The sequence below is a fragment of the Cnephaeus nilssonii genome (genome assembly GCF_951640355.1).
Source record: "Cnephaeus nilssonii genome assembly, chromosome: 9".
NCBI lineage: Eukaryota > Metazoa > Chordata > Mammalia > Chiroptera > Vespertilionidae > Cnephaeus > Cnephaeus nilssonii.
In genome coordinates, this window is record NC_137080.1 from 19,413,586 (window position 1) to 19,433,551 (window position 19,966).

The 19,966-nt window shown below is 40.6% G+C and overlaps 1 protein-coding gene across 1 annotated transcript in view; it reads left to right on the top strand.

Annotated features, from left to right (window-relative positions):
• The window catches only part of LAMA2 (laminin subunit alpha 2), a 485,095-nt gene that overhangs the window by 420,843 nt on the left and 44,286 nt on the right, over positions 1–19,966 (top strand). Inside the window, exons 45-50 of the mRNA XM_079780407.1 lie at positions 4,945–5,088; positions 6,045–6,178; positions 7,969–8,128; positions 12,029–12,153; positions 16,906–17,068; positions 17,723–17,867. Coding sequence (XP_079636533.1) covers positions 4,945–5,088; positions 6,045–6,178; positions 7,969–8,128; positions 12,029–12,153; positions 16,906–17,068; positions 17,723–17,867 — 871 coding nt within the window. The remainder of the gene's footprint in view (positions 1–4,944; positions 5,089–6,044; positions 6,179–7,968; positions 8,129–12,028; positions 12,154–16,905; positions 17,069–17,722; positions 17,868–19,966) is intronic.

Below are 19,966 nucleotides of genomic sequence, written 5' to 3' on the forward strand. Positions count from 1 at the left end.
CTGATTGCCCCTAACTACTCTGCCTGCCTGCCTGATCACCCCAACCACTCTGTCTGCCTGCCTGATGCCCCTAACTGCTTGCCTGCCTGCCTGATTGCCCCTAACAACTCGCCCGCCTGCCTGATGGTCCCTAACAACTCGCCTGCCTGCCTGATTGCCCCTAACAACTCTGCCTGCCTGCCTGCCTGATTGCCTCTAACTGCTCCCTGCCTGCCTGATGGCCCCTAACCACTCACCTGCCTGCCTGATTGCTCCTAACCACCTCTGCCTGCCTGCCTGATTGCCCCTAACCACCTCTGCCTCACTGCCACCACTGTGGCTTTGTCCAGAAGGACGTCCAGAATTATGTCCAGAAGGTCATTCAGTTGTCTGGTCTAATTAGCATATTATGCTTTTATTATTATAGATAGAAGAAATATGACATGTACACAAATTACTCTCTAAGATAATGCAGATGTTGTGCTACACTGTATGAGCAATGGAATTGCTATAAAGTTCTGAAAGGGAAGATCACCTCTAATTGGGGCCAGATTTCCTGAAGTGAGGGATTTGAGCCAGGCCTTAAAGTGGGATAGTCCTGGACATGGGAGGGGGAGGAGGGAGAAGGGAAGACAGCATTCTGAGGAAAGGGAATTACTTGAGTCAAGGCAGAGAGAAAAGAAAGTTTCAAGGTTATTTTATGAAAGAGTAGTCTGGTTTGCCAAGATTATTGATAAAGTGAACTTTAAACTGGAAATGTCAGTGAAGGCCAACCTTGTCAGGCCCTGAATAGTAAGTTAAGCAGTTTCATTTAGCTGCAGTTGAAATAAACTTCACTGATGAGGAGAAGCTGAAAGTTCTTAATTATAAAATGTAGCATAATCAGAGCTGAGCATTTTGAATATATGAACCTGAGAGTAGTTTGTGATATAGATGAGAGAAACTAGAAAGAAGGAAGCAAGTTTTGTACAAAACCCAACTGTGTCAGTGTCAGGAGAAAGCAAGAGACTGACATACCACTCCTATATTTTGCAATATTAAGTTTGAAGAGGCAATAATAGTACGTGTTCTATTGTGAATCACACACTTAGCCACATATTCTGCTTAGTTATCAGGTGGTAAAATCTGAACATTTTTACTATATCTTCATTTTAAAGAAATTTTGAAATATACCCAGATATTTATCAGTTATGAGAACTTTCCCACATCACCACCCACCCCCTGGGGAAAAAGATAAAATTCTGGCATGTAAATACATGAAACCTGTCTTCAGATACAAAATGAAAGACGGGTATAAAAGTAATGCCAGGAAAAGTGACCATTGCCTATGCCTTCAAAGGAAATTCTCAATCACTTTTGGGAATCGAAATCACAACAGAGTGCCTTACTTTCGATAAGATGTTAGGAATATGAAAGCAGCCAAATTTTCTTTCAAGTGAGTTTTATGCAAATTGAAGATGACATTTGCCTGATTTATAAGCATATTTGTAATTGGGCACGAGTATCTGGATGTGGCTCTAACACATACTCAATATGATCAAGAAATCAAAGACATTTATTTTATTTTAAAGTAGCTTTTTTTGTTTTGTTTTGTTGACTTTGAAATTGAGTGGCTGGCACTCTTTTTAAATGAATGACCTAGTTGCTGGATGAAAAATGCAGTGAAAATCCAATAGATATAATAATGGGATCTTCAATAATGTTGCACTGAGTTCATGATGATAAATTGGTAAATACTGTGCTTTAGAGATACCTAATGCTTAGTGGCTTTTGTTTAGAAGTCTTACTGAAGATTCATATTAGAAATAACAACAGTTGATAGAACCAAATATCTTAAGAGGATGTTTGTTTCAGAAATCCCTTCCCTCTTATGGGGGATATATCCTAGAGATTTCATCTAGTGAAACTTATAAATGCTGTACTTGGAATTGCCTATTTTAAGTTAGTTAAAATAAATATCTATAATTATAAAGAAACACACAAAATGTTTAAATGAGAAATTAGTAGCTATGGACTGGTTACCAACAGTTTGAGCTGCCTGAATTTTTCAGGTACTGAGCATATATTCAAAACCATAAGCCAGAAAACAGAAACCCAGGGGATTTTGCATATGAATGTAGAAGAGTTGACCAGTAAGTTACTTTTCAAGATTAACTGCCTGCATATTTGGTATAACGACATCCTTTTGTTCAGAGAACCATATGTTTTAGATAGGTAAAGTGTGCTATAAAGTAGATTAATTGTAACTCCTAGTGCTGTTAAATACCCTTAGCTTGAAAATAGCTGCCTTCCTCGACTTCCTTCCCAGATGAGTTTCATCAGCTCAGTTAGGTCCTGGTGCTCTGCCTCCTGCACTCTGGTTGCTCCCTTTCGAACACCCCGATCATGTAATCCCCTATCATTTCTACCAGGTGTACCTAAGCAAGGCAGACACTCCACCTGTGACCCAAACGGACATGTATTCCACCCACAGTCAGTCATTTCTTCTCTTAACAGTAACCAAGGAGGATTATAATACTGTGTTCTTTCAACAGAATTCAGTTACGATTAAACTGGCCATACGTTTAAAAAGCATATACTGGTATGAAATAAAGATAAAATAAACTGCACACAGAGTTACTCTTGATGACTACCCCAGCCCCTCTGGGTATGATTCCTTCTAGAAAGAGCTGGATCTGCTCTGTTCATGAATCCCTGGCAGACCTGGATGTCTTCTCTTTGATCTCATGATGTCAGTGACACTTACAGCCTGCCTCAGATATCAGATTTGCCCAGTGTCAAGCTCTTCTCTGATGATAGTTTTGGTTCACTGGCTATAAATTCCTAAAAACTCACAATCTCCTATAGTTTTTCTTAAACACGAAGACATCTGAAGACTGCATTTCCCCTCCCTGACCTCTACTACAGTCTCTTTCTCTTGCTTTACTTCCTTTTTATCTCCAAGCCCTTGGGTAGCCCTTTGTATAGCTGTTCCTCTCTCATGTAACATACTCTAACAACTTCCAAGGCACATCTGTTTTATAGCATTAACATCCAGAAGAAAAGTTGTACATTTCCTGGTTCTGTTTTTTGACAATTTACATATTTTTATTGATTTCAGAGAGAAAGGGAGAGGAACAGAGAGATAGAAATATTAATGATGAGAGAGAATCATTGATCACCTGACTCCTGCATGCCCCCTACTGGGGATCAAGCCCGTAACCGGGTGTGTGCCCTTGACCGGAATTGAACCCGGGCCACAGGCCGACACTCTATCCACTGAACTAAACTGGCCAGGGCGACAAATTATATTTTGGTTCCCCAGTTCTAGCACTTTAGGTAGAAGGGAAATTCCATCATTTGTGGAACAAAGAGCTAACTTCCTGGCTGAAATCTGCACAAACAGAAAGATTATCTTCTCCAGAACACAGACCAAACACTCTGGGGACCAGAGTGGACCCCAGTGCTGTGCCCTCAGTTAGCTGACTGGCCCCCACCCTCAGGGGAAGGCAAGGACTAGGAAACCAGGCTGAACAGGAGGCTTCCTGGATTATTCCAGCCCCAGGTCACCACACAGGGCTCCATTAGGGGGAGCACCTGTTTCTTTCGAACACAGGATCTCCTCCATTTGGACATGCAACCTGGACAGCAGATTAGGTGAGGAAGCAGTATATGAACTCACAACTCAAGCACAGTCTATAGGAGATGCAACACACCTGCCTTATCCCCAGTTCTCAAACTTACATGAATTTACATATTTGTCACAACCCGACCCCTCCTTAACTTTCTCTTTTAAATCCAACCAATGTTGAATCCTGACCCACTTCAGTGTAGTCTATACCACCCTCGAAGAGGAGTCTTATTGCTGCCTACACCCACAACTGCTTAGACCCTTGAAGACACTTCCATGTGTCGCCATGGTATAGAAACTGGTTTGGCATCTAGGCTATCTTGGCTGGAGTCGGCACAGCCCTTTCATGAGGGTAACAATAATGCTTGTTGGCTTTCCTCCAACTGTGAAAACTATGTGAGTAGCACAAAGTGCTAGAGGGAATGAGAAAATGGAAACTCACTGCTGGTGAGGACCAAGAGGCTTCCTGAAGGCAGGTGTTTGAATCAGCTTCCCCGGTCTCTGCCTCCTACTCTGAGCACTTGCACTAACAAAGTAACAGCTGCTCTCTGAGCCCAAGCAGCACTCTTGCTGTCCTGAAAGTGCCCCTTTGATGGTGCACCTGAACCAAAGGAAATTAAATCAGATCATCAACTAGTGTTACTTGCGATTGAAGAAAGGCTCCCAAAATGAAAATAAAAATTGGTGTGAACTGTGGCACTTTTATTCGCATAGGCATTCCTTTCCTAGCAATTTATAGTAATTTTTAAAGGACTAGTTAAAAGAAAAAGGAGCTGTTAAATATATTAGCAATTTGTTCTGAAAGGTATGTTCTGAGTGGAATGATTAGTATTCCTCTTGCTATTAGAACATCCAGAACAAAATTTATTTGGCCTCTTTCAACTGTAAGAACATGGGAGAGTAGATAATTTCCTCTTGAAAAATCAAAGAAAAATGGTTTCCTACTTGAAGTGATACCAAAATCACTGAAATTTGAATTGCAAAATTTCACTTAACAACCTTAATAAAGATATTACCATTAGCTTCATGTAAAACCACCTTTTGAAAATGTTCCTAAAGGAGTAAAGTATGAAGGTAAGAATTCGTTAGTTGGCATGCTTCAAAAAATAGTAGTGCGCTAACAAAACGTGTGACTGTGAGCGGCTTATTGTCAAAATGCTGGTGAAAAGCTGCTCTTCTCGGCCCTCATTAATGAGTATAATAGTGTCTGCATATGGGCATTTAATGATAGCATTTGATAACAGAAAAATAACTTCAAAGAAGAGATGGTGATGATGGCTTTGCGGTTGTTTGGGAGCTCTTTAAACTTTCTGAGAGATTTAGTTCTGGTTCTTTGTATCTTGTTTTTCTTGAAGATCAAAGTATCTGTGTCTTCGGGAGGTGACTGCATTCGAACATACAAGCCAGAAATCAAGAAAGGAAGCTACAATAATATCATTGTCAACGTAAAGACACCTGTTGCTGACAACCTCCTTTTTTATCTTGGAAGTGCCAAATTTGTAAGTCTAATATTCAGCATGTCTTGGCTTACTATATGTACAGTCAGAGGTTAATCCTGGTAGTGCGGGAAATGTATGGAATCCAATAACATGGTCCCAAAGTTATGTAATGTAGCCTTTCAGACTTGAAAACCTCAGAATCTTACCACACAAAGTTAGAAGGCAAATGAAATGAAGAAAACTTTTTATAGCACTTAGGCAATGTGCTTTTATGAGTGTAAGAAGCATTTATTTTGAATTATATTTCCAGATCCAGTTATTTAAGAAGAAATACTAATAGGAATAAAGCTCTTTTTTTGGTTTGTTTTTTACTTTCCTCTAACTGAGAATTACAATGAACCTTCATAGTCAATGAAAATGGCAATTTGTGTACTAATTTTTGGCCAATGAAAAATTTTCTGATTCATGTTGAGTTTCTACAGAAGCTCACCAGAAACTTCTAATTCCTTTCATTTTCTTTTTTAACTACTTGGCTTTGCATGCATGGGGACCTTCTAAAATGAACATGACTTTTCAACAGCCCACTCATCACATAAGTCAATACTTGGAATTCAAATGAGAAGTTTGAGGTCACCTTGAGTAGAAAATCATAGCTGGTCCTTCAAAAATGTCAGTGCTCTTGAAGAAAACAATGAATTATGAATATTTTCCTTTACCTCTTCCACAAGTATCAGAGTAAGAAAAGACTTTGTCTCAAAAGTAGTCCTAACTAGAATTGATTAAATTAACACATATACCTCATCAGTATGGACAGTTGTGTCGCTCTAAAGATACAATAATAAAATATTGTTTAACCATACATAATAATAGTTCATGTTACTTGGGAAATTTATTCACGTGGCTTATAAGTATTTCACATATACCTACATGGCACCTGTTAAGGAGAACTCTGCTGGCCTCCTCTTGTTAGGTGTTTTATATCTGATATGTATTGTTTTTGTGTTTCTCTGAACTAGATTGACTTTCTGGCTATAGAAATGCGTAAAGGCAAAGTAAGCTTCCTCTGGGATGTTGGATCTGGAGTTGGACGTGTGGAGTATCCAGATTTGACTATTGATGACTCCTATTGGTACCGTATTGAGGCATCAAGGTAACTAGCTCAATAAAGATTAAAATAAATTACAGAATTTTGAAGTAGTTTCTCAGTTTATAAGAAAACTCTTATTTTCATTTCAAGAAGGTATGTATTCAAATGTGTATGCATACTTTCTTCAATACCCAAATTTTAATACTATGTCAATATGTATACATGTGTGCAAATTGGCATCTCTGTAATACCTATTACGATCTGACAAACCGTCAAGATATTGACCAGAGTGACCATTTATTTTAGACCCCTATCTGGCTGTCCCGTAGGAATTTTGAGTTTAAGTTGTTGTGCGTCATCCCACCACACCTGAAGAGTGCTGAGATTTGGCCTTATTCAGAACAAGCCAGAGCATAAGAGCTGCCTTCAGTGCCTGTCTCAAATGTGCACAATTCCTCTTCTAGTCTGCATAGCAACCTTGCCTATCAGCATGTGCAGTCTCTAAACGCCGGCATGAATGTATGTCAGATCCACACTACTTAAAATGGGAAGTAACAGGAAATTGATTAATTCAATCTTTGAAGCTTTAATTCAATTAACTTCTAGCAGTGTAAAGATTCCTTAGAGAAACCAGTCTTATCTTCTATACTCCCCCCTCAATTTCTCTTATTTTCCTAATTTTTAACTGTCTACTGCACTAAAACAGCTAATAGTTAAGAGGTATTGTTAAGGGCCTAGGTCAACAATCTGGTGTGCGCGCACGTGTGTGTGTGAGTGTGTGTGTGTGTGTGTGTGTGTGTGTGTGTGTGTGTGTGTGAGAGAGAGAGAGAGAGAGAGAGAGAGAGAGAGAGAGAGAGAGAGACCAACAGATGTTTCCATATGTGATGTTGGGAGGTGGGGGGATTAAGTACTTCGAAAACTTAAGAATATATTTTCATAAACTACAGTTCTTTTATTAGAAGAGATATATTCTGTTAAAGAAGAATCTTATTTGATAAAGTCATTTTATTGTTTCCATGTGTTTCAGTTAATACTGCACCCTCAAAGATAAAAAGATTACCAGAATGAGACAGCAGGGAGAGAAATATGACACAAAAGTTTTGTTATGACAGCTTGTCTCAGAGAAGCGACCAGATTTTCATATTTAACAATTTATGGAAATCAACCACTTAAAAAACAAGAAAGAAAATCAAATACAATAATAATAGCTTTCAAAACCATACTAATTGAATTGAAAAGCGAAGGTCTTTTATATGATTTGTATACACAATGCTGAAGACTAGATATTATACAGTACACATTAAGATGGTATGCCAAACAGTAAAAGATGCCTGTTCCAGGAAGACTACTTCAGCAAATCTGGGCCCAAGATATAATAAGGGATTTTAGGAGAAATGATTCAGTTTATAATGCAGAAGGGTGGATTATTCAGGAATTGAATTAGTCAAAATGCTAAAGGAAGTACTATAAACTTGTTTAAATAGTATGTGTTGGTAAAGAGCAAGCTGTTTTGTAAAGGCATGAGAAAAGGCTTTTTATTTAACCAATAGCAATCTCATCAGCTAATTGCTGCTGTGTCACTTCATGTCAATGGACACACACAGAGTCACGGTCTGTTTCTCACTGGTCCTGGCTGACTTTGACAGCAAACACCTAGCAAAGATCAGACTCTGGGTTGTGATTTGCAGTTTAATGAACCTGTAAATTTTGAAGCTAAATACTCAGTTATCTCTTAAATATTCCAAAACAAGTCTCTACATTTTATACCTTTTCAATCTGAAGTTACCAGAAAGGTGATACATGATTCATTTCCTGTTTTTTCTCCCACTTCCTTTCAACACGTGCCCTGGAAGAACTGGGAGAAATGGAAGCATTTCTGTGAGGGCCCTGGATGGACCCAAAGCCAGCATTGTGCCCAGTACCTACCATTCAGCGTCTCCTCCAGGGTACACGATTCTAGACGTGGATGCAAATGCAATGCTCTTCGTTGGTGGCTTGACTGGGAAATTGAAGGTAATGTGTTTCTTCCCCATCCTGTTTACCTCATCTTTATAAACAACTCCTGACATGATTACTTTGGGAGAAGCACAATAAAACTCAGCAAAAACTCAGTCACTTTTACTAAATTTGTATTTTTGAAATCAAGAATTTATGTTGATTAAGAATTGTCTTCTTTCAATATTCAATACAGGAAAGACAATATTTTAAATTTGTGTATATATTTACTTAAACAGTTGTTGTTTTGCCCTAATCTGTGGCATCAATTTTTGAATATTCTTGTTTTAGTTGCCTCAAAATCAAAGTGATTTTTAAAGGCACTTTATTTTCCAAATCAGCTTGTGATTTCTTAATATCAAGTGCTATAAGGTTCAGATTCACATCTAATTAAAAGATTTATGAATACCTTGGGAAATATCACAGGAGTCGTAAGCTTTCAAATCATGATCTAATTTTACAAGTTTTCAAGTTGCTCTTCTCCTCATTCTTATAGAGCAACGCACTTAATATTCATAATTGCTCCATGGCAGGTCCTTATGCATTTGAAATTGCAGAGTGTCTGCATTTTAAAGAAGCTCGTGCTGATTAAATGGAATTAGGTACTGGAAAACGACCTGTGGGTGAGATGTAAGAGCACAACCAAATATAATGGTTAATCCTGGGCTTGACAGAATCATCCTGGGATGAGATTAGTCAGAAAATGTGAAAAGTCAGGGTTACCTCAAATTTATGAGAAATCAACTTTCTTACAGAGTGAGGTTGTTTTATTTGCTTTGTGTATGAGATGTGACTCTAAAGCATTGTAACTGATTCCACAACTGCACAGTAAAATCATTCTCATTTCTTAGAACGGTATATAAATATATATGGTACATAGTATTATATAGTCATAGTGCCAACTTTTTCTTCTCTCCAGAAAGATAAATATAGGGATAGTGCAGAGCAGTATGAAAGCCATGAATTTTGAAAGCCAGTCCTGATTAGATCCTCTGCTCTACCATTTACTAAAATATGACCTTTAGGCAAGTCACTTAATCCTTGAGGCTTCAGATGTCTCAACTAGAAAAGGGAGATAAGAATATCTACTTTGCCTGCATATTAATAATCTATAATAATAAAAGTGTAATATGCTAATTAGATCAGACAAGCCAAATGACCTTCCAAACATCCTTCCAGAAGACCTTCAGGATGAGGCCAGGGCTGCCAGGGCCGAGCCCCTTGCATGAATTTCATGCATTGGGCCTCTAGTAAATTTTATAACATTTATATAGTCCTTACTATGTGCTCAGTAATATTCTAAGTCATTTATATGCATTAACTTATTTTTCACAACAACCTCAAAAGGTAAGTAATATCCTTCTCAGAGTTAAGGAATGAATCTAAGTAAGAGAGAAGTTCAAGGACATGACAAGGGTTACACATCAGTTAGTGGCAGAGCTGCAGTTAAACACAGGTTTATAAGTGTCTCCACTCTTAATCACCGTGTTTCATGGCCACAGTGAGTAGTGAGATTACGTGCATACCATTTATGACAAACTAGAGGCCCAGTGCATGAAATTCGTGCACAGAAGGAGGGGGGTCCCCTCAGCCCAGCCTGCACCCTCTCCAATCCAGGACCCCTCGGGGGATGTCCGATTGCCGGCCAGTCTAGACTGGCAGTCGGACATCCCTCTCATAATCCTGTACCGCTGGCTCCTAATCACTCACCTGCCTGCCTGCCTGGTCGCCTCTAACTGCCCCCCCTGCTGGCCTGGTCACCCCTAATTGCCCCCCGCTGCCAGCCAAGTCGCCCCCAACTGCCCCCCCCCCACCGGCCTGGTCGCCCCACTCAGCCTGCTTGTTAAGTTGTTTAGTCATCCCACACTAACCCCCCTGCCAACCTGGTCACCCCACACAGTCTGCTTGTTCAGTCATTTGGTTGTCCCTCACTAACCCACCTGCCAACATGGTCGCCCCATGCAGCCTGCTGCTCAGTCGTTTGGTCGTCCCTCAAGCGGGCCCTGGGCAGCTGGGGGGCTGAGGGGACTGGGGGACTCCGGAGGCAGGCGTGCAGAGTGGCCAGACCCACCTGGGGGCTGGCCCAGCCATGCTGTGCACCTGCCGGCCCAGCGGGGCTGAGGGGACTGAGCGCCACCATCTTGTGGCTGTGGGAGCCGCCATCTTTGAGGGCATGACAGTCAATTAGCATATTCCCTCCTTATTGGCTGTGGGCATCACCATCTTTGTGAGCGTGTGATGGTCGATTAGCATATTACTTCTTTATTATATAGGATGCCTGAGGCATGATGGTCTCACCTTAAATCACACCTTAAATAATTTTTATGATTATCTGAGGTCACTGGAACAAAGCAACTTTCTTAGAACAATCTCAGGGGACAAAACAGGCAAATAAAACCTATAGAAAATCTTAATGATTTTGGCCAAGAGTCTCTAGGAAACTGCCACACCAGAATATGAACTGAAAGCTGAAAACAAGTAGCTAAATCAACATGCTGATGAAAACTCACAGTGGCAGGAAAATATAGGTTCTTTTTAGGATGCAAGAAGGCAACGCAAAAAGCAAGTAGCATCCACAAGTAGAATAATCAACCTCTGGAAAATTAAGAGAGGCTCTGACTGATGGCGTAGAATCCCAAGGACTGTCTGACCCACAAATGCCATCAGCTCTGATGAGCATTCTTTCTACCTGTCAGTGCACCTTCTTCATAGCAATAGGAAGATGTGTATGTTCATGAGTTTAACCTAAAATTGTCACTACAAATTTTAACTACTCAGTGACAATCTTCCTACATTTGTTCTAAAACCCAAACATGTCAATTCACTCCCCTTCCCCACAGCCCCAGATTATTTAAATAAATGTGGATTTGTTGGGACAAAGAGTTTCTAAAGTTAGAGGCACCAGAATATAGTATTTCTGTGTAATATGTCACTGTCAAAACAAACAAGTGTTTCGATTACAACAAGGTTCTCTAGCATGGACCCTGTCATACCCCTTCTGTGTGACTGTGTTATGTTCCACGTGTATGACCTTCCCATGTGAGAAGGACCCAGGGTTGTCATTCCACAAATATTTATTGAGCCCCTACTAGATGCCAGGCCCAGTGCTCTGTACACCAGCAAACAGCGCCAACACATTCCCTTCTCTTACAAATTTACCCTTTCCTTCATTCCCCTGCCCTGGGAACCTGCTTGGATGTAACAGGAAATGAAAAATTGGGGACAGCACTATCATAGGGTGATTCATATGTAGTCAATATATACCCCTTCTCGCCGAAACTGGTTTGGCTCAGTGGATAGAGCGTCGGCCTGAGGACTCAAGGGTCCCAGGTTCGATTCTGGTCAAGGGCATGTACCTTGGTTGCGGGCACATCCCCAGTAGGGGGTGTGCAAGAGGCAGCTGATCGATGTTTCTCTCTCATCGATGTTTCTAACTCTCTATCCCTCTCTCTTCCTCTCTGTAAAAAATCAATAAAATATATTTTAAAAAATAATTAAAAATATATATATATGCCCCTTCTCATGATCTCTAGAAGAAATCTTCTTAGTGGTGTGAGAGCACTAACATTCATGAAATACCTTCTCTGTGTCAGTCACTGTATGTGGTACCATAGTAAATTATTTAATTTAATTCCCCTAGTAATCCCATGTTAGAGACACAACAATAGAATCGCAAAGATAAGAGGCTCACCTCAGGTCAGAAGCCAGGAAGTGTTTATTTACCAATGGTGTTAAAATGATAAAGCACAAAGTAACCAGAAATCTAATGTGATTAAAAGATGAATATGTGCATAACTAAGAGTATCAAAAAGAATGGATAATAACTATTCCATGTTCTGCTGCTAATAAATCTTACAGTTACTCTAGGATTTTTAGTAAAATTAGAAATTCTAACTAACATTATATTTCTCTCTGCAGAAGGCTGATGCCGTACGCGTGATTACATTCACTGGCTGTATGGGAGAAACATACTTTGATGGCAAACCTATAGGGTTGTGGAATTTCCGAGAAATAGAAGGTGACTGCAAAGGGTGTACTGTCAGGTTAGTGGTGATGGTCTGGCCTGAGGGTCACCGAAGCTTCCGTTGTATTGTGCACGATTCTGTTCTCATGTGGATGAGATGGATCAGGCTCAAAGTGATTCTGTGCAGAAGTGGACTTACTGTGATGCTAATGAAAGTTCAAGAACCTTCCCCAATTTGTGCGGGCACTTTGCAAGGCCCAGGGAGGTGTTCTAGCAGTACTTTGACATGGTCATATGTTTGTGTAAAATTTTAAAAATCACATATTTTAACCTCAATCAATTAAGACAATTATCTCTTTCTACTCCAACCTCCCTTCATGTCAGGAGCTTTTTCATTTCTGTGGCTATCGTGTAGTTATAATGTTTTTTTTTCTTTTTCTTTATTTTATTTTTTATTGAATTTATTGGGGTGGCATTGGTTAATAAAACCACATAGGTTTCCAGTGTACAACTCTATAACACATCATCTGCATACTGCATCGTGCACTCACCACCCAAAGTCAAGTCTCTTTCTGCCACCATTTATCCCTCTATGCCTTTTTCTACATCTCTCACCCCCACTCCCTTTCCCCCTGGCAAACATCAAACTGTTGTCTGTGTCTCTTTTTTTTCCTTTGCTTAATCCCTTCACCCTTTTTACCCAGCTCCCAAACCCTCCTCCCCTCTGACAGCTGTCAGTCTGTCCTCTGTATCCCTGAATCTGTTTCTGTTTTTTTTGTTAATACATTTTGTTCATTAGATTCCACATATGAGTGGAGTCATATGGTACTTGTCTTTCTCTGACTGGCTTATTTCACTTAGCATAATGCTCTCCAGGTCCATCCATACTATCAAAAAAAAGGTAAGATTTTCTTCATTTTTACAGCCAAGTATTATTCCATTGTATAAATGTATCCCATTTATACAGCGTTTTTATCCACTTACCCACTGATGGACACTTGGGCTGCTTCCAAATCTTGGCTATTGTAAATAACACTGCAATGAACATAGGGGTGCGTATCGTCTTTCAAATTAGTGATTCATGTTTCTTCTGATATATTTGAAGAAATGGAATCGCTGGGTCATAAAGCAGTGCCTTTTTTAATTTTTTGAGGTTACTACATACTGCTCCCCATAATGACTATACCAATCTGCATTCCTACCACAGCCTCACAAACACTGTCTGATGATTAGGAATCTTTTCATATGTCTCTTGGCCATCTATATGTCCATTTTGGAGAAGTGTCTATTCAGGACCTTTGTCCAATTTTTAATTGGGTTGTTTGTTTTTTTTGGTGTTAAAGTCTTTTAACCCCTTATTAGATGTATTATTGGTAAGTATGTTCTCCTATTCAGTGGGTTGTCTTTTCATTTTGTTGATGGTTTCCTTTGCTGTGCAAAAGCTTTTTAACTTGAAATAGCTTAATTTTCTTTTGTTTCCCTTTCCCAAGGAGATATATCCAAAAAAAGATTGCTATGAGAAATACCTGAGATTTTATTGCCCATGTTTCTTCTAGGATTTTTTTTTTTGGTTTCATGGCCTATATTTAGGTCTTTAATCCATTTTGCGCTTATTCTTGTGTATGGTGTAAGACAGTGGTCTAGTTTCATTATTTGGCTTGTATTGGCCCAATTTTCTCAACACCATTTATCGAATAGACTGTTTACCCCACTAGATGGTATTGCTCCCTTTGTCAAATATTAATTGGCCTAAAGGCATGGGTTTATTCCTGGGCTTTCTGTTCTATTCCGCGTCATCCAGATTGTCCAGAGTGCCCGCCAAGAGCTTCGCCAGAAAAGCAACACACAAAGGTCCCTGTTGGGTGCAGCCAGCAGACCTTTCTGCAGGACTTGAGCTTGGCAGGGTAGTGTCACCAGTAGCTGGAGGTCTGGGTTAGTGCACTCCCCAGGCTGGTGCCGGAAGAATAGGCGTGCTCGGCCCTAGGAAGATGGCAACTGCAACTGAGGGTGGTGTGGGATAGGGACTCAGCACAGCGACCTCAGTGTCTGACCCTCCAGATCTCTCCTTGGGGCCACACCACCCAGATCTTCTCTTTATGACTCCCACATGCCCTGAGTCAACTTCCCTCTACTGGAGCCCTGGGTGAGCGTCTGAGAGCAAGAGCCTGTGTATTGGCCCTTTAAGAGAATACCTGGTTTTTAGCAGCACCCCCCCCCCCCACCACCCTCTTCCAGGTAGACAGTGTCCCCCCGATTTCCAAATGCCAGATGCTATGCAGGATCCTTTTCCTGGCTCTGGGGCTCTGTGTTAGGGACTTGACATAGGGTTGAGACCCCACACTCCTCAGGAGGGGCTTTTGCAGCAGGGACTTATCCCTTGGCTTCTCAGCCGCCACACGTAGGTGCTGGGGACCCCTCTCCGCTTCTCCGTCCTTCTTACCAGCCTCTGGGTGGCTTCTCCTGTAAAACGTTAGTTATAATATTCATGTTCAGCTGTCCTTCCGTTGGTTATTCAGGTTGATTGCTCTATAATTTAGCTGTAAATCAGTTTGGCACTGGGAGGAGGGGAATGTCGTTTCCACCTACTCTGTAGCCATCTTATACTCCTAAATTCTTTTTTCTTAAAGAGAGCTTTTCCTCAAACTAATTAAGCTTCGGGCCTCACAAAGCCTGGATTCACGCCACTTATGTTTCTACCAAAATATAGAATCCTAGTGCAAGTTTTAGCTCCTGCAGGATTTATCAAATAACATGTGAGGTTTTGTAAGTATTTCAAGTGGAAACCCAGGGGCCTTAAAGATTCTGCTTAAGTGGAAAGGAGAAAAAAGGGCCAAGATAATCCAGGAGAAAGTGCCACAAAACACATCATCAATTATAAGGGAGAGATTAGGATGTAGGCATTTTAAAATACTTAAGCAAACAAAGCATATATACAGAATAAATATTCTTAGATAAATCTGAATTGAGGATATACAATAATTAGCTAGCAGTGGAGGATTTCTCAGCATAAATAACTTAGAGCCCACTAATCAACTGAGCCTATAACAGTTTTAATTATATCAAATTAAATACATGGAAGCTTAATATATACACACAGCAACTCTAAAATCAATAGATGCTAAGGAGTTGCATTTTTTTATTTTCAATTTAAGAGGTACGTGCCAGGACCCAAATCCCCCATTAATGTGGCAAGGTGCACTTCACATATTTTTCTCAGCATCTCTGGAGTTTCAGAGAAAAAAAGTAATCCCCCACAAAATTCTCTCTCTAAAGGTTTTAACTTACAATGTCCCATGTATTCTTGTCGTTAAAGAATTGTCAACGTGGCATTGAGGACAGTTTGAAAGCCTAACCTATTTATAGTTAAAGTGGTTTGGTCAATAACCTTCAATAAAATCTAATGTGGAATGTTGCCTATAAATTCCTTTCAATACAACAAAGACAATGAAGTCCATGTTAATATTCTGCTACTCACGAATCAACACCAAGATTCTCTAAACATTTATTTGGTAAATTTATCAGTAGGATTTTCAAAAGCCTATTTATCAACAAAACATCCAAAGCATTCAAATGTCTATTCAGCAGTGCATATCATGTATCAAAATAACATCATTAATTATCAATTCTGCAAAGATTTCCTTGCCTTCAGTATATAAAGTATTAGGTGAATTAATACAAATATAATAGTGCTTCTACATAAATGATCAGGGGGTTTTTTCAGGTTACAGAGATTTACGCTTACAACCTCCTGATAGTAAGATGGATACAGTCCAGTTCTAGCCATCAAGAAACTTATAGCCAAGAAGAAAGGAAAAGAGAAATGCTAAAATAGTCAAAATATGAAACATAATAAATATTCCTTTTAAAGAGTGTACTCTGAGTATACTACAGTTATTCACATGATATTAATAATTGTAGTAATAAGAGCACCAAGATATGTTTCATGGAGGAGGTGACATTTGACATGAGCCTTACTGTAGAATAAGAGTCCAAGAGAAGAGATGGCAGATAGACTGTGAAGAGCATTTTAGTCCCAGGGATGAGTGAGAGCAAAGTGGGAAGGCTGGAAATACAATGTGTTTGTAGAAAAGAGTAAAATCTGTTCTACTATATCACTTGCTTCATAAATGTGAATTCACCCATACAGGATTGGCAAATGGAAAAATGATTTCGTAAAGGGGTAGAAGTCACATAGGCTCATACACAGTTCTTCCAAGTATATTAATGTCTGCACCACCAAGTAAAGGCAACTGAATGCAAAGTATACTTACACAGCTGAGGACACCAAGTTCAGGAGTAGTGGGCCCACAACACAGCCTACATGTGATCTGTCCCAGAAAACCCTATGCAGAAAGCAGGGACCTATATTCCATTCTGTTACTGTTTTTTTTCTTACAACTCTAAGTTCGTACTGTTTGACCACCTTCACCCATTTCATCCAACCCCCTTCTTGTTATGTTATATATATTAGAAATAGAATAATACATTCTTAGCCCATCCAAAAACACCACTAGTTCACACCACTGACACACTTAAATACCAATATAATCATCCACTAAGTACTTTAACAAAACGTAAAGCATTTAAAACATCAGTGGCCTAGTTACTAAATACTTAATACAGTCCAGGTAAGTGATGGTGGCTACTTGGTCTAAGATGATGGCAGAGGAGATGGAGACAGAGAGATATGGAAGTATAGGAGATAACCGTATATTTGATATGGTTCCTGCCTTTGACAGGTTAAAATTGAGTCTCAGAAGACAGTTTGACAAATTGAACACTGATGAACCAAGTAGACAGTTTCTGATTCATGTGAACTCTCTTTCTTTAGTCCTCAGGTAGAAGATAGTGAGGGGACTATTCAGTTTGACGGAGAAGGCTATGCAATGGTCAGCCGACCCATTCGCTGGTACCCCAACATCTCCACGGTCATGTTCAAGTTCAGGACATTTTCTTCAAGTTCTCTCCTGATGTACCTTGCCACAAAAGACCTGGTAAAGCTATACACAGCTCATCTTCCATGACTGAAAATGTCTTGTTTCTTTTCCGTAGTATTCCAATACAATCATTAATTATTGTTAAATTATCAATTATTGTTCAAAGGAGTCTGTAGTGGCTGTGTGATAGCCAAGAGTGAGTGGTATGCTTATTTATTTTTATTGATAACTTTAATTATATGTATAATTTAATTATTATTTATTTTTAATATAACTCCCCATATAATCCTTTAAGAGAAGCACCCAGTAAATATTACCCAGTATGGAATTATGAATCAGAAAAACTTCTTCCTTAGTCTTCTAGAGCCCTAAGTTGTATTTTTTCCAGGTCAATATTTCTTAGTAAATTCTTTCAGAGAACATGCATACCTTTTAGTTTGCTTAATGTGTTTTTAAAGGAACCTACTTTATACTCCTGTCATAAAAGGACATATCCCAATAATTTGATTGTGACCATTTGCACCATAACATCACAGCCACAAATATTCGCAAAATGGTAACATCAATTCTATTTTCAAAATGGAGTTCAATTATAGACCAATACCTTCAGTAATTTAGCCATAAGACCCTATTATCAACCCCACAAAGAAAGTAACTACCACATATTTCTCTGTGTATCTAATCACTGTCATGTTTTCACTCTATTAATAGAAAGATTTCATGAGTGTAGAACTTACTGACGGGCACATAAAAGTCAGCTACGATCTGGGTTCAGGAATGGCTTCCGTTGTCAGCAATCAAAACCATAATGATGGGAAATGGAAATCATTCACCCTCTCAAGAATCCAAAAACAAGGTGAGTTTCTATAGTAATAGTGCACTGTGAGCCTTAATCATGTTCTCCAAAGCTCTCGTGGGCCTAATCATGAGGAAGACCCTGTCTGTAATTTTAGGTACTCACCAATTCTGTGAAAAATTGATACAGTCATTTCTTTGGCTTATATTATTGTGGTTTAGGTTAGACAGGACTGATTGAAGAACTAAATGGTTCTCTGTCATTTTCTTTTGAAACTGAGAGCTTAATTTGAAAGAATAAAGCTGTCTTACGATTGTAAAATTATATCCTGCAGTAGGTTTTAAAAGGTTGTGTGATTTTCTTTTCTTCCTATTTTGCCAAGATTTTGCTTTAGAATGGCCCACAGGTAGAATTTCTAGGGGTTGTTAGAGCACAGCTACTGGTTCTTTGCTTTTTAAAAATGCCAACAATTTGTGTGTGAAAATAAATGATTAAGAATGATGTAATATTTTTGTGGTTCCAAGACATTCACAAAGTTTATTTAATTTGTTCATATCAGCAGGTGTTTTTTTTTTTTTTTCTGGTGTTACAGAAAAGGAAACAGATTCAAACATCACAAATCCTATATAATAAAGAGGTAATATGCAAATTGATCATCACACCCTCACAAGCAGGCTGTGTGGGCCAACCAGCCCAGCAGGGGGGTTAGTGAGGGATGACCAAACGATTGAACAGCAGGCTGCATGGGGAAAGCAGGCCAGCAGGGGGTTAGTGAGAGACGACCAAACAACTGAACAAGTAGGCTGTGTGTGGCGACCAGGTTGGCAGGGGAGTTAGTGAGGGACAAGCAAATGACTGAACAAGTAGGCTGTGGGGGCGACCAGGTTGGCAGGGGAGTTAGTGAGGGACAAGCAAATGACTGAACAAGTAGGCTGTGTGGGGCGACCAGGTTGGCAGGGGAGTTAGTGAGGGGCGACCAAACGATTGAACAGCAGGCTGCATGGGGCAAGCAGGCCAGCAGGGGGGTTAGTGGAGGGGCAACCAAACGATTGAACAGCAGGCTGCGTGGGGCAAGCAGGCCAGTGGGGGGGAGGGGGGGTTAGTGAGGGATGACCAAACAACTGAACAGCAGGCTGCATGGGGTTACCAGGCCGGTGGGGGGGCTATGAGGGGTGACCAGGCCAGCAGGGGGGGGCAGTTGAGGGTGACCAGGCAGCAGAGGGTGCAGTTGGGGACGACCAGGCCAGCAGGGGGGGAAGTTGGGGGCGGTTAGTCTGGCGGGGGGGGGGGCAGTGAGGGGCAACTAGGCTGGTGGGGGGGGCAGTTGGGGGCAACCAGGCCAGCAGGGGGGGCAGTTAGGGGCGATCAGGCCATCAGAGGGGGGAAGTTGAGGGCGACCAGGCTGGTGGGGGGCGCAGTAAGGGGTGACTAGGCCGACAAGGGGAGCAGTTAGGAGCAACCAGGCTGGCAGGGAGGGAGCAGTTGGGGGCAATCAGGCCGGCACACAGAGGCAGTGAAGGGCAATCAGGCTGGCGGGGGGGAGGGGAGCGGCAGTTAGAGGCAACTAGGCAGGCAGGCAGGTGAACGATTAGGAGCCAGCGGTCCAGGATTGTGAGAGGGATGTTGGACTGCTGGACATCCCCCAAGGGGTTCTGGATTGGAGAGGGTGCAGGCTGGACTGAGGGGACCCCCATGCATGAATTTCATACACCAGGCCTCTAGTATGTATATATATGATCTCACAACCAAGATAGAAATCCAAGTCTATTAGGTCTTAGTGTGGTGCTATTGTTACTTAAGTATAATTTCCCCAATTCTGTGTACTATAGCATGACCAATATCTGCAAATGAAACTGTGATACTTCTGTTTATATAATTAGCCCTAATTAATTTTGACCATGCTAATGTGACATTTCATGGAAATTTAGGTTTAACATTGCATCGTCCTTCATTCCTGCATTTAACAAATACCTGCCAAGCATCTATCTCCTAAGTACTATGCAGGAACTAAATGAAGTCTATGACAGGTTCTTAACTTCAGAGAGCTTGTAGTCTAATGGGGTGATAGACAAGCAGATCAATGGTTAGAGCAGTGGTCAGCAAACTGCAGCTCATGAGCCACATGCGGCTCTTTGGCCCCTTGAGTGTGGCTCTTCCAC